General features: G+C 47.4%; 1 protein-coding gene across 10 annotated transcripts in view; it reads right to left on the bottom strand.

Moving 5' to 3' along the window:
* The window catches only part of LRRC74A (leucine rich repeat containing 74A), a 47,566-nt gene that overhangs the window by 17,708 nt on the left and 15,898 nt on the right, over positions 1-13,960 (bottom strand). For 5 of the 10 annotated variants that reach the window (XM_040477804.1, XM_040477805.1, XM_040477808.1 and 2 more), the window contains exons 2-7: positions 13,114-13,242; positions 10,246-10,418; positions 7,359-7,466; positions 6,270-6,366; positions 1,506-1,555; positions 1,056-1,137 (exon numbers count right to left, since the gene is read on the bottom strand). In XM_040477804.1, the coding sequence (XP_040333738.1) occupies positions 1,056-1,137; positions 1,506-1,555; positions 6,270-6,366; positions 7,359-7,466; positions 10,246-10,418; positions 13,114-13,242 (639 nt within the window). Of the gene's footprint in view, positions 1-1,055; positions 1,138-1,505; positions 1,556-6,269; positions 6,367-7,358; positions 7,467-10,245; positions 10,419-11,353; positions 12,106-13,113; positions 13,243-13,785; positions 13,901-13,960 lie in introns of those variants that run through there. The other 5 variants (XM_040477807.1, XM_040477811.1, XM_040477813.1 and 2 more) reach the window with 5 other exon arrangements.

Genomic DNA, 13,960 nt, shown 5'->3' with positions numbered 1-13,960 from the left:
TCTTTCTTTCTTTCTTTCTTTCTTTCTTTCTTTCTTTCTCTTTCTTTTTTTCTTTCTTTCTTTTTTAAAATTTTATAACAAATCTGCAGTGAACCTCCTCGGACATCTCTCTCTGCATACGTGTGAGAGCTTCTCCGAGACATGCACAGGTGAATTGCTAGATCAAAGAATACATTTTTAATTTCACTAAATACTGTCAAACTAATCTCCAAAGTGCCTTTACCTAGCAGCTTCAGAGAGTTCTTATTTCTCCCTTGTGTTTACTTCACTGGATGTTCTCTCACTTGAAATTTCTGCAGCTTCGGTAGATGACAAGGGGAATCTTTTTGTTTGTTTTGCATTCCTCTAATTACTAAAGAGCTTAGGAATTTGGCTTTCTGTTTTCACTGTCCATAGGCCTTGACCATTGTTTTATTGGGAGTATTTATCATTGTTATGGATCCGTAGAATCTTTTATCAATATTCTGAAGACAAAATTTTTATGTTATACAAATACTGCAAGTATCTATTTTCTGTCGCTTATCTTTTAATATGGCCCAATCTTTTATCATAAATAAGTTTTAAACTTATTGTCAAGTAAATGAATCATTTTTGTTACGGTTTATGCCCACTGTGCATATTTAATAATCCTTTGCTTCCTTGAGGTCAGCAAGTTATGTTTTTCTAGTCATTTTATAGTTTTTAAAAAATGTTTTATTTGTTTAGTTATTTGAGAGAGAGCATGAGTGGCAAAGGGGCAGGACGAGAGGGGGACAGAGGATCTGATGTGGGACAGCAGTGAGCCTGACGCGGCGCTCACACTCATCAACTGTGAGATCATAACCTGAGCCACAACTGAGCCACCCAGGCACCCCTGTTTTTCTAATCATTTTAAAGTTTTACTTTCCGCATCTAGGTGCTTGCTCCACTTTAAATGTATTTGGGGTGTGGTTTACATCACTTTTTATAACCAGAACGTTCAATAACAATAAAAACCAGGAGATGCAGCTCTGACAGGTGACTGTCTGCCGAGTGCCCTCTCCTAGGCTGGCCCCTTGCCCCCGTGGGGGACTCACCCAGCATCTGCCCCAAGTGTTCTCCTCCCTTATCAGAGAACTCGTTGTGGCTGAGATCCAGTGTCTTAATTCGGTAATTGGCCTGGAGAGAGAAACGGTGCAGAGAGAGGTGATTTTTGTCCTTTATGTGACCGCAAATACCTCTCTTATCTCAGGGCGGTGTGATGGAGGGCTCCCACACACCAAAAATCGGGTGGACTAGAGTTTTTAGACTGAAGATGACTTCTTGTGCATTTTTTTGTTTAACTGTCTGTGACTGCTAGGAGGGTCTAGTCCCATCCAAACAGCCCTCCCTCTGCTGCGCTTTGGTCAGGATCGGCAGAGTTCAGCCACTCACCAGCTCCCTAAACATTCAAGTGACCTCACTTCTCTATACACCCTCCAGATCCCCCACATCTCCCAGGGCCATCCCCCACAGGGCTGGGTTGCCCCCGCCCCCTTGTTACTTACCGAGAAGGCTTGGCAGAACAGCTCTGCGGATTCGTCCTTGAAGTTATTTCCTGTAGTGAAGGTGGGTGTTTGCAATGCTGTCCAGACTAGGGCTCCCTCACCCTCCTGCATTCTAGCCCTGCCAGTCTCTCCCCTTTGCAACCATCAGCCACAGGAAAGGTGGCAAGTGCTTAAAGCAAATATATGGACACGGAAGAAAACAAGAGAAAAGAGGGCAACTATTTGCCATCCCCTTTAACATCCCTTCCTTTCTCTGCCATGATAGCTCGGGGAGTTCCAGAAGTCAGTACAGCATGCCCTGTGCCCCCACTGGTAGCATCAACCCCTAGCTTAGCGCCTAAATTCCGTAACATTATTAAAAATACGAATCCAGTGGCAGGGCCATGACCAGAGAGGCACAAGTGAGGCACTCCCTCTGTGTGCAAAATCGAAGCTTCGTAACCACAGGGAGTAACGTCTTAATATTTGTAGAAGTCAAAACTAATGCAAGACATTTATGATGAACAAAATTGTATTTTTTTTAATGTTCACTTATTTATCTTGAGAGAGAGTGTGTGTGTGACCAGGGGAGGGGCAGAGAGAAAGGGAGAGAAAGAATCCCACGCAGGCTCTGAGCTACCAGCACAGAGACCGCCAACGTGGGGGCTCAAAGCCACTAACCGTGAGATCATGACCTGAGGTGAAATCAAGAGTCAGATGCTTAACTGACTGAGCCACCCAGGCGCCCCTCAAAATTTTTAAATTTTAAATAAAGGCAGGATCTGACCCTGTACTTGAATGGTCAGGCCTCACTCACCTCACCAATAACCTGTCCCTGTTGGATCCTATTTTATATTTAAAGTGTGGATATTTTGTTCACCACAGGCATTTTTCGCATTATTTTTGACTTTGACAAATATTGCAACAGGATATCATTTACTTAGTTACTGACTTTTTTGAGCCCCTTGAGTTCTGTGATCGAGGTGTGTGCCTTCCTCATCTTACTCTCACCCCAGCCCTGCTGAATAGTTTAAAAGATTTCTGGAAAATATATGCGATTTCTGGGAAATAAATGATATAGAGACTTATCCCCAAATTTCTTCTTTAAACCCTTAATAATCTTTGTATCTCTAGCACCTAAATAGTGCCTGGCACATGATAGGTGCTCAGTAAATGTTTCCTGAATGAATGAATGAGTCCACCTAGACACAAATGCTTCTTGGTTGCGTTTGTACCCGTGCAATAAAACGAGACGATAAGCTAGTCAATGTGTAAAATTAGGTTATTAGCTATTCAAATTGTTGTGTCTACATCAGTGGTTACAAATAGTACGGAGCTGGCAGTAACAGAGTCATTTGGGAAGTCTGATAAAATACAGATTCCCAAACCCCTCCTTTTTAAGATTCTGATTCAGCAGTCTGGGATAGGGCTGGGTAATTTGTATTTTTACAGAGCTTTCTGTATTATTTAATGTTATACTAGAGGTGTTAGCCAATGCGACTAGAAAAATCATTAGGAGCTGCAGCTATTGGAAAGAAGAGACAAAACTCCCATAATTTACAGACATGATCGCCTGCCTAAATAATCCAAGAAAATTAACTGACAGAATGTTAGAACTAATAAGATAATTCAATAAAGTCACTGGACATAGGATCAATGTACAGAAATTAATAGCTGCCAGACATATCAGTAATAACCACTTAGAATATATGATAGAAAAAACATTCTGTTCACACAGGAATAAAATGATAAAACACTTGGGCCTGATACGAAATGTGCAGGATTTCTAATGGAATAAAAGCATAGGACTTTATTGAGGAAGATAAAAAAAGACTTGAAGAAACAGAGGTAAACCCAGTGCTTGAAATTTGGACCCAAGCGCTGACCTCAACATCCACACATTTAATCATTCTGATTCACAGATAACTTGCTGATAGCCAAAATGGACGTAGTACAGGGAAACAGAAAACAGTTCATTGTAGAACTGTAACCTGGTACCATCTTCTTTTTTTTTTTTTTTTTTCAAATGTTTATTTATTTTGAGAAAAAGGGTGAGCGGGGGAGGGGCAGAGAGAGAGAGAGAAAGGGAGAGAGTCTCCCAAGCAGGCTCCTTGCTATCAGCACAGAGCCTCATGCTGGGCTCCATCCCACGAAACACGAGATCATGACCTGAGCCGAAATCAAGAGTCAGATGCGTAACTGACTGAGCCACCCAGGCACCCCTAGGCCGTTTTTAAAAGTTATCTCTACACCCAACGTGGGGCTCAAACTCACAACCCTGAGATCAAGAGTCACACACTCTACTGACTAAGGCAGCTAGGCGCCCCTGGCACGGTCTTCTTGAGGGGAGATTTGGAAATTCTTTTTCAACTTCAGAAAAATAGGTGTATCTTTTTATATTCCGTAATTTTGCTCTTGGGTGTCTATCTAGAAATACTAGAACATATGTCCAAAAGTTGCATGTGCAAGAAAGTTGTTTAAAAATTATTTGAAAGATTGAAAAACTGGAAATGTGCCCCTTCCATACACACACAAATGGAGAGAGGTTAGATAAACTATGCTATATCCATCCCATGGAATACTATCCAGCTGTTCCAGAGAATGAGATAAATCTATTTGCTATGTTATAGAAATAGAAGATATATTTAGAGTGAAAAAGAGGAAATTGGAGAAGAGAACCTGATATGTCATAATATTTATATTAAAAATTACACAAACTCTATTTTTGCATTTTCTCTCTGGATACTTTTAAGATCTTTTTATTTTAGATGTTTTTTCTATGATATATTCAGGGGTGGACTTCTTTTTATTTACCTTATGAAGGACTCACTAGGATTCCTGCATCTGAGAATTCAGCAATTCAGGACATCTCAGCTATTGTTTGCTTAGATATCACTGCTCATCCATTCTCTTCTTCTGGAACTCCAATGAGCTCTGTTGGGTCTCTCTCTCTCTCTCTCTCTCTCTCTATATATATATAGAGAGAGAGAGAGAGAGAGATCTATATATATCTATATATAGATATAGATAGATGCAGAGATTACTTAAAAATAAAATCTTTTAATATACTTTTTAAAAGATTTTATTTTTAAGTAATATCTGCATCCAATGTGGGGCTCAAAGTCACCACCCCAAGATCAAGAGTCACATGGTCTACCATCTGAGCCAGCCAGGAGTCCCTCATCCTTTTATATATTTTTTAATCTTGTATGTCCTCTATATCTTAAAAAAATTTTTTTTGACGTTTATTTATTTTTGAGAGAGACAAGAGACAGAATGCGAGTGGGTTAGGGGCAGAGAGAGAGGGAGACACAGAATACGAAGCAGGCTCCAGGCTCTGAGCTGTCAGCACAGAGCCCGACTCGGGGCTTGAACTCGAGCTGAGAGATCATCACCTGAGCCGAAGTCACTTGACCGACTGAGCCACCCAGGCACCCCCTATCTTTAGCTTTCTGTACTGCAAAGGATTTTCAAGGTCATTAATTTTATTCACCTGATTCTTTTAAAAAAAATTTTTTTTCAACGTTTATTTATTTTTGGGACAGAGAGAGACAGAGCATGAACGAGGGAGGGGCAGAGAGAGAGGGAGACACAGAATCAGAAACAGGCTCCAGGCTCTGAGCCATCAGCCCAGAGCCCGACGCGGGGCTCGAACTCACGGACTGTGAGATCGTGACCTGGCTGAAGTCGGACGCTTAACCGACTGCGCCACCCAGGTGCCCCTATTCACCTGATTCTAATTTGCTGTTAAACGTATCCATTGAGTCTCTAGTTTGAAGGATTATATACTTTCCATTTCCAGAAATTCTATTTTGGGGAGGTCTTTTAAAAAATAGCGTTTTGTTCTTGTGTGTTTTTATTTTTATGTTCTTAATCATATTAAACATAGTTTACCGTTGGGGTCAAGATATCTGTTTGCTTGCAGTTTTAGTTAATTAATAGTGCTTCTATGCAGTTGGAAGATAAATTATATGGTCACCAAATGTACAGTTTATTTCTGATAATTCTATTTTCTGTAGTCCTTGAGGGTCTGATGCTGCTGCTTGTTAGAATCTGACTGCTCTCATGGTGTTTTGTGTCCTTGTTTTGCAATTTTGGACTCTGAGCCCATCTTCATTGGAGCTTTATCTGTGGGAATCCCAAGCAGCCTGCAGCCTGGGTCAAGGGTCATTCTTCCAATGAGGTTTTCTGTTTGTGTCTGTTGCATGCCCCAGGGTATTACCAGTATAGGACGACTTAGGTTAATGTCTTAGGGGTTCCAGGACCCTGAAGACAGTATAAACTCAAACCACAAACCTGGGTTCTCAAGTGACTTTTTTTTTTTCTGTGAGAGAGACAGATAACAGACTAATTAAAAAGTGAGCGTACAATAAGGGGCCAGGGGGCAATAAATGCTGTTAAGAAAAAACAAGTAACGGAAACAGGATAGCGATGGTGATGGAGGGGAGGGGAGGGAAGCCCCCCTCAGGAGATGGCATTTGAGCAGGAGCACGGCTAAAGCAACAGAGTGAGCCATGCGGTTATCTGGGGTAGAGACTTTCAAGCAGAGGCAGGCATGCTGCTGAGTGAATCAGAAGTTTCTTGTTTGGGAAAGCCAGCAAGCCAGTGTGGCCGTGGGAAGGGGGAAAGGATGACTGGAGGGGTTTAGCGGGTGTGGACACAGTTTGCTGATCTCAGAACTCGGAGGGGCCTGGTCTGGCTCACTTAGACCCTGGATTCTCCCTGGCCTTCCCCTTCTCTTCTTTTCATCCCCTTGTCCCTCTCCCACCTCTTCCGTGGGCTCACCTGAAAGCTGGAGGTTCAAGAGCGAAGAGGTATTTCTCTGAAGAAATTCTGAGATGGTGCTGGCCCCCTTCAAGCCAAGATCATTGTTGGAAACATTCTAAAAGGCAAGAACACATTCATGTGTGTAAACATCCCACCCAAGGGCCCTTACTAACGAATGGTGCCAATGTGAGCCCTACTTGAGGCCTGCACCAGGGAGTAGGGCTGGGTGGGGAGAGGGGCAGGAGAGGAGGGGCAGGATGGATTGGGAAGAGCAAAGGAGCAGAGGACCATGGGAACTCAGCCCTCCTAATGCCTGGCTGGGGGGCCCCTCCCACTGGTCTCAGTTTTTCTGAAGTTGGCTTTGGTGACTCCCCACCTCTCCAGTTCAGCTCTAGCACCTTAGATAAGCACACTGTACATTTCTTTTTTGAAATCCAAGAGAGCTTTGTTTAGACAGTTTGGCGTAAAGCAATTGAAAAATTAGCTTCGAGTAATTCATCGTTGTAAGTTCCATTCATTGATTGGTGAAGCATGAATGAATCTGCTGGGGACACGCAGGGATACAAATGGACACATTCCTTTCAGGCGAGTGGGAGGGACGTTCATATAAACCAGCCATTATTATCATAATTGTTTCTCCCCTCTCTTTTTCCTTTTTTTTTTTGTGTGTGGTAAAAATAGATATAACACAACATTTACCATCTTAGCCGTTTTTAAGGGTATAGCTCCGTGGTCTCAGGTGTATTCACCTGGTTTGCAACTATCACCATCATCTATCTCCAGGCACATTGTGTTTGATGAGAGTATTTCGTGTCTTTATTTTAGGTTCACTTTAGAGTGACTCTGCAGAAATAAGGGCTTATAAGGTGCAGACAGAATTGGTTTCTTAGAGTTCCTGGGACCACAGGGAACACAGCTCCCCTCCCAACCCTCCCCGCGGCCAGCCTCGGATGTGTGGCCCTCCTCTGAGGAGTCACATCTGGAGGAGAGGGCCTCCAGGCTGCAGAAAGCCGGAGGCTGGCCAGGACTTGGGCAGGGGCCTATGGCCCGTGTCGGGTGTGTTCCGTGAGCCCAGGTGGTAGGGATCGGCAGAGCAGAGCACAGTACCAAGTCTTGCAGGTAGTAGTTCTCTTGCAGCATCTGCACCAGGCTCAAGGTGCCCTCTTCCATGATACAGTTGTCTGCCAGCTCCAGGGTGACAACACTCGTGTTGGACTTCAGCCGCCACAAGAGGAGGGGGAGAAAGACAGAGGTAGTCGGCGACCTAGTCAGTTCCCTGCCCTTTCCCAGAACCCGTCCTCTCTCTTGACCGTCCCAGCCTTTTCAGAGGGTAGGGAGAGGCAGGCTAGCAATTCTGGAGAAAGCACAGGGATGATCCATCCCGCCGAGTTTTGCTAGCACAATATGCTTATTCTGGGCACCTCCACCAAAGGGGGCTCTGCAGGGGAATTTCGAAAGGGGACATTAAAACGATGAAATCCTGGGGCGCCCGGGTGGCTCAGTCAGTCAAGCCTCCAACTTCAGCTCAGGTCATGATCTCAGGGTTCATGAGTTTGAGCCCCACATTGGGCTCTGGGCTGACAGTGTGGAGGCTGGAGGCTGCTTCGGATTCTGTGTCTCCCTCTCTCTCTGCCCCTCCCCCGCTGGTACTCTGGCTCTCTCTCAAAGATAATAAAGATTTAAAAAAAAATTTTTAAGTAAAAAAACCAATGAAATCCCTAAAACGTGTGGGGCACAGGGATGAGCTAAACAGACTGTAGCTCTTTCTCAGGGAGGAGAGAAGCTGTGACCTACTCTGACATTAAGGAGAAGTTGATGCCTTTAATAAAGGTATTTAAACATAAGGCATTTACTGTGCCTGTTTCTTTCACAGGTCTTTCTTCTAGTTTAGGCTCTGGCTTATCTGGTACTTTCAGTCAGGACGTTGTCCCAAGGCTGTTTGGAAGGACCTGGATTTCAGTCTTAAGTATCCATATCCAAGCTAGTCAGCACTCCGACAGGCAGCAAGGTGAGAGGAAGCGACGTGCAGCATGAGGGCCCGGGGTCAGCTCTAGTCAGGACTGTTATTCTTCCCTTCCCCACCTCAGTTCCGGTGCAGAAAGGTATGAAGAATAGACACATCTTTGGATTTGGGTATTCTCAAAGTGCACCAAGCAGCGGGAGAGGCAGCCACCGGGAAGGAGTCCTAGCCCCCCCGCAAAGGGCAAATGTGACAGCTCGGATAACACAGTGCCTAACAGTCCACCCAGGGCCTTCACCAAGTGCCTTCTGGCCTCAGCTCTCCGAGGTGGGCAAAATTCCATTGTGTGCAGAGGCAAGGGTCAAGGCTCAGGGGGCCAGGTGTCAGTTAGTGCCCAGCATCGGGGGGCCGGACAACCAGCTGCATAGTCACCCTGGGGACTAGCGCAGTGTGTGGGGCAGCGGGCAGAGCCCGGACCAGGCCTGTCCACATTCACGTCACACAGGCCAGTGGCCACTGGTTACTCTTTGTGCCAGTTTCTGGAGAAACAAGGATGAGCAGAGGACATCCCTGCACCCCGTCAAGCACGAAGGCGTCGAGGCAGGCAGGTGAGAGATGGACGGGAAGCATGAGATATGAGCACTACCATCAGCGTGCTTTTAAGCCAAGCCAGGGAAACACAACACGTGCAAAGTTAAACAGTACAAAAAGATAAATAGCAGTTCAGTCCCCCAGCATGTCACAGTGATTAATTGTCAAATTAGTGACACAGAGAATCAGGGAAAAAGAAACTCCCCCCAAACAGAAACTGTTGTCACTAAGAGGCAAGCAGCCCAAGTCCCGAGAGAATTGCATTATCCGTTTTTTTTCATGAAACTCATGCCGTAATGGTGCATTCCTAACACCTCATTAATCAGTCTTTCAACACTCAATAAATTTCAAGATGCCTTTGTTCTTTCTGTGCTCTTCCCCTCTTTCCTCCCTCCTCCAGAAAGCAGCACAATCTCACATTTCATGTGGACTCTTAATGGGCATATGCCAAATGCAAATGCTATGATATTTCCCAAAATGAATGAGTGCTTTTTTTTTTTTAAATCAAACTTTCTCTTTACCGTCCTAAATGAACAAACAGTGTTGTGCTGACACACAGTTGTTACATGATCTGTTTTTCTGGGATGGAAGCTGGTTTGTATATAATCAATTATAATTATATAAGGCTATGATGAATTCAAGGTCAAGTCCTTGGTTGCTCATGCCAGGCTGAGAGAGAGAGAGAGAGAGAGAGAGAGAGAGAGAGAGAGGACATTATTCCTATGGGAAAACATGAATTATTCTACAGTGTGATCTTTTAAGAATTGCAACATTGCAAAATGGGGCGCCTGGGTGGCTCAGTCGGTTAGGCGTCCGACTTCAGCTCAGGTCATGATCCCGCGGTCTGTGAGTTCGAGCCCCGCGTCGGGCTCTGGGCTGATGGCTCAGAGCCTGGAGCCTGCTTCCGATTCTGTGTCTCCCTCTCTCTCTGACCCTCCCCCGTTCATGCTCTGTCTCTCTCTGTCTCAAAAATAAATAAACATTAAACAAGCAAACAAAACAAGAAAGTGGCTGCACTATTAAAAAAAAAAAAAAAAAGAATTGCAACATTGCAAAAGGCAAACTTTGGATAGAACAGCTCAGTAGTGAACACCTTTATAGCAAAGGTGAGCTTTGGAATTGAGATCCAGGCTGGCATTTTGTATCATGCACCAGCATTAGTGACAAGCCGAGCCACTTACCTGTGGCTGCTGCCTTTACTTCCTGAATCAGAAAGAGCATAGACTTCCAAAGCCAAGGTCCCTAGCAACCCCCTTCCCAGGAGCCAGTGGGGGCATCCATGCCTATTACGTAAATCGACTGGCAGTCAAGCAGAGCCTAGGGCAGGGCGGGCATAAAGCTTGCAATTTAGGATCCCATGGGGGGTCTCTCTGAGTCTTGAGCCCACTACTCTGTCAACCCCCACCTCTACCCATCATCAAGGGCCCCCATTAGCATGCTCACCACCAGGGCTATGGCAATAGCCTTGGTACCACTGGGTCCCAGCCCATGGTGGTTGAGGTTCACGTAGGACTCCTCCATGTTCCGGATAAAGTAGGAGACGGGCACTACACCCACCAGTTTGCAGGCCTCCAGGTACAGCTCCCTTTGTCCGGTGGTGAAAAGTTTCTCCGTATCTACACAAAAAAATGGAGAAAGTGGGGTTTTTCTTCCACCTTTGCCTCATTTCTCCTCTAACTCTGGGCCGAGTGTGCTTCTGCCCGGTGTCCCCTCTGCCTGAGGATGTCCCTGTGGGTGTGTGTGGTGGAGGGCAGCTCTAATCGGAAGACGGCCAGAGGCGGGAGAGGGAGACCCAAACTCCAGAAAGCCCCAAATCTCCCTCCGAGTAAGAGATAAGGCCCCTGGTTTTAGGCCCCAAGCCTTCCCAGGAGAGGGAGCGGCGTGCCCACACCTTCCCGTGTTGCCCACATCCAGGACTGATTATCAAGGATGCATAAAGGCCAGCTCTCTTGTCCACCTTGGGATGGCTCTGAAAGGCCAAACCAAAAGCTGATTTGTGATGGCTGAAGGAACCTCTATTTGTTTCAGTTTCACTACCACTACTGAACTGAGAGCCACAAATAGAGCCTTACTAAAGATTTAGAGAGGTTCCAACTTTCAAAACCCCAAGTGGGACTGAGTGGGTTTCTCAAGGTGGCAAATCACTGCAAGATGGAGAGACCTCCCCAAATCACGTGGAAACAAACAAACTTGTATTTGAATTGATACTCCTCTTTCAAAGACTTGTATGTCGTTTTTCCTGACAAAAAGGACTATTGTGTCTACTTTGCCAGTGACAAATCTAGCCGCAAATCACACACAGCTCATCGGTGCTAACACCAGCTACCACAATTGGGGACTTTATCTCTCCGTTCCAAGCTCTTGGGGCCTTTGTTCCTTGGACTTTAGATGGGCCTGGCTCGTGGTCAATGGCCCTCCCTGGATTCCATATGCCCTCACAGCTGTGTCCTCATTAAGTGGGTCCCTTCAACAGCTGGGCCTCCCGTGGCTAGCTGGGGTCTAAGCGTGCATCTGTGATCCCTTTGGATGCCAGGGCCTTTAGCCAACCCACCTCGGACATTTTACGAGGCAGACAACGTGAGCTTTGTTGGTGAACAGACAACTTTACGAGGAGGCTCACTCTGCAGGCACAGCTTCTAACTGGCCTTCTCTTTGGGATGGTTGTAGGGTAGGCTCTTTCAAGCTCGGCGCTGCTGACATTTTGAGTTGGGTCATTCTCTGTCGCAAGGGGCTGTCTTGAGCGGTGAAAGATATTTAGCAGGATTCCTGGCCTCTGCCAGTGAGATGCCAGTAGCATCCCCTCCCCCCCCCCCCCGGGGGTTGCCAAATGTCACCTGGGGTGCAAAATCGCCTCCGAGTGAGGACCGCTGTCGCATAAGCAAAACTGCACGTGGCAGGTGCCCAACTTCTGCCTTCTCTCCCTCTTCTGTAGCCTCACTGCCAGCTTGCTGTTCTGCGGGGGGCTCATGTCTCAGGCCAGCTCAGAGAAGCCCTCCGGCCCCATTCCCAGCTCCTCGGCACCAGGGGGCACCAGCTGCTGGAGCAGCTGGGCCCTGAGTTTCTGCCCCAGCACAGCCTAGCTGCCGGTAGAGATTCTTCTTTGCCAAGGCAGGCGGTAGGTAACCCCCACCTTTGTCCTCGACACTAATTCTGCTCTGTTTCACTCTGCTGACCCTTTCTAGCTGTAGTCACTATGGTTATATTTTAGAGGCAGCTGGCAACTGTGTTATCTCTTGTGGGGAGCTGGGGGGGTGGGGGGAAGACGCGACAGAAGCAGGAGTCTGGGACAAAACATCCAGTTTCTATCTGCCACCCCCCCCCCCCCCCCAACCAGGTAAAGGTCTGGGTTGAAACCAACATCAGCACACTAGCGGCAGCCTGGACGTGGAAAAGAAGTCGGAAAAAGCAACGAGATGAGGGTGGGGGCAGGGAGGAGGCATATGGGGAGGGGAAGTTGTACGCTGGCCACGGTAGGGAGGTTTATGAACGGACTGACCCAGCCGCCAGAACACAGGAGACGAAGGCAGTGGGCTAGCCTCAGCCTGGAAGTTCCGGGCTGGCTTTTCAGGTGGGGCGAGCCATGTGCTCACCTTGCTTCACAGGTGTTCTTGGCACTTCCCTCCCTGGGGAAACGGAGAGGGCGAAGAGGGTGGAGGCATTGTTTGCAATAACAGAGTCTTTGCTGCAGCTCAGCTGGCCCTCTTCCTCCCCACCCCCACAGGGCACACTTGGCTTTGTCCAGAGCAAACTCTCAAGTAGGGGAACCAAGAACTCTAATGTGAGTAAAGAGAAAAGTCACCGGGTTGCAAGAGGGGCCACAGACGGTCCAGCGGCCCCCACAACACCGAGCACGAAGGCAGATCAGCAGAGCAGCGTGAACAGGGGATCAGCAAACATTGGCAGCTCTCTGTGGCCTTGGGCAACTCACACAATCTCCTTAAGCCTCAGTCTCCTCCTCTTTAAAAGGTGGGTAATGATGACAACCTCCTGGGATTATTGCAAAGAGGACATAAGATGCCACACGTGGAAACATTTAGAAAACCCGAAATCCCTGTGTAAGTACTGGTTCCGCTTTCAACAAGCTGATGTGACCACTGTGCTCAGCAGGTAGGCCACGAGCACGGGGCAGCTGCTGCCACCAGGCCAGCCTCGAAGAGGACGTGGCATAGGACTGCCCCAGAGGTTGCTGTCACGTTCCTTCTGTGGGGTGGCCCACTGGGCAGAGCCACGGCCGACCCGGGAGAGCTGAGGTCTCCAGCTTCTGAGGAAGGAGGCGCACCCCCACCCTGTCCACTAAGCGCCCACGGTCACCTTCGATCTCCAGGTCTGTTTCTGAGCTCTCCCCGCCTGGCTTCTCTTTTTCTACAGCCACAGAGGCCTCAGCCTCACAGTAGAAGGTCTCGTCACTGTTCCGTGCTGCTGGCTCAGATTCAGGTTCATCTAGAAGAAAACTCATCTCCTTGATTCTGGAAATAAAACCTGAGGGCCTCTCAGGTGAAGTCTACCTGTGGCTTCTCCCCCCACCCCCACCCCCTTCCTTTGCCAGCTAGGTCCTGGAGGACCTCCCCCCACCAGCCAAGGACCTGCAGTGTGCATTCAGTCCCGTCAGGGACTCCATTCTACAAGCCCTCCCTCTCGGATGCAGGGCCAGCGCCTGATCCTCTGTAGAGTCTTTCTTGTGCTAAACACCCCCTCATGTCCTCTGCAGACTCCCTGCTCATTCCCTGCTTTGGGCCCATCTCAGAGATTGGCTCTGTGCCACTATTTTCCTTCTTGTTGGCTTGGGTGGGGTTCAGGGCCTGCTTTACTCTTTCAGGGAGAGGATGTGTGCCGATGCCTAGGCTGCCTCATTGGCAGGCACAAACGATGTTGCAGAAGGCGAGGGGCAGGGCAGAGCGGGTGACTTGGGACATCCATAAAATGCAAGGGAACACAAGCAGTCCCAAGGAGAAAGAAGGATAACTTGATTCCTAAGAATTTGACCTAGCTTCTCTTCCTTCCAATCCAACATTTATTTTAGGATCATGAAGAAGGAAGAGCTCAGGGGTGCCCCGGTGGCTCAGTCGGTTAAGCGTCTGACTTCGGCTCAAGTCATGATCTCACGGTTCATGAGTTTGAGTCCCGCATCTGGTTCACTACTGTCAGCGCAGAGCCTGCT

Source organism: Herpailurus yagouaroundi, unplaced genomic scaffold (genome assembly GCF_014898765.1).
Source record: "Herpailurus yagouaroundi ecotype Mexico unplaced genomic scaffold, PumYag 141, whole genome shotgun sequence".
NCBI classification, from domain to species: Eukaryota; Metazoa; Chordata; class Mammalia; order Carnivora; family Felidae; genus Herpailurus; species Herpailurus yagouaroundi.
The sequence above is the reverse complement of the archived record's forward strand: the minus strand, read 5'-3'. Positions and strand labels throughout refer to the sequence as shown.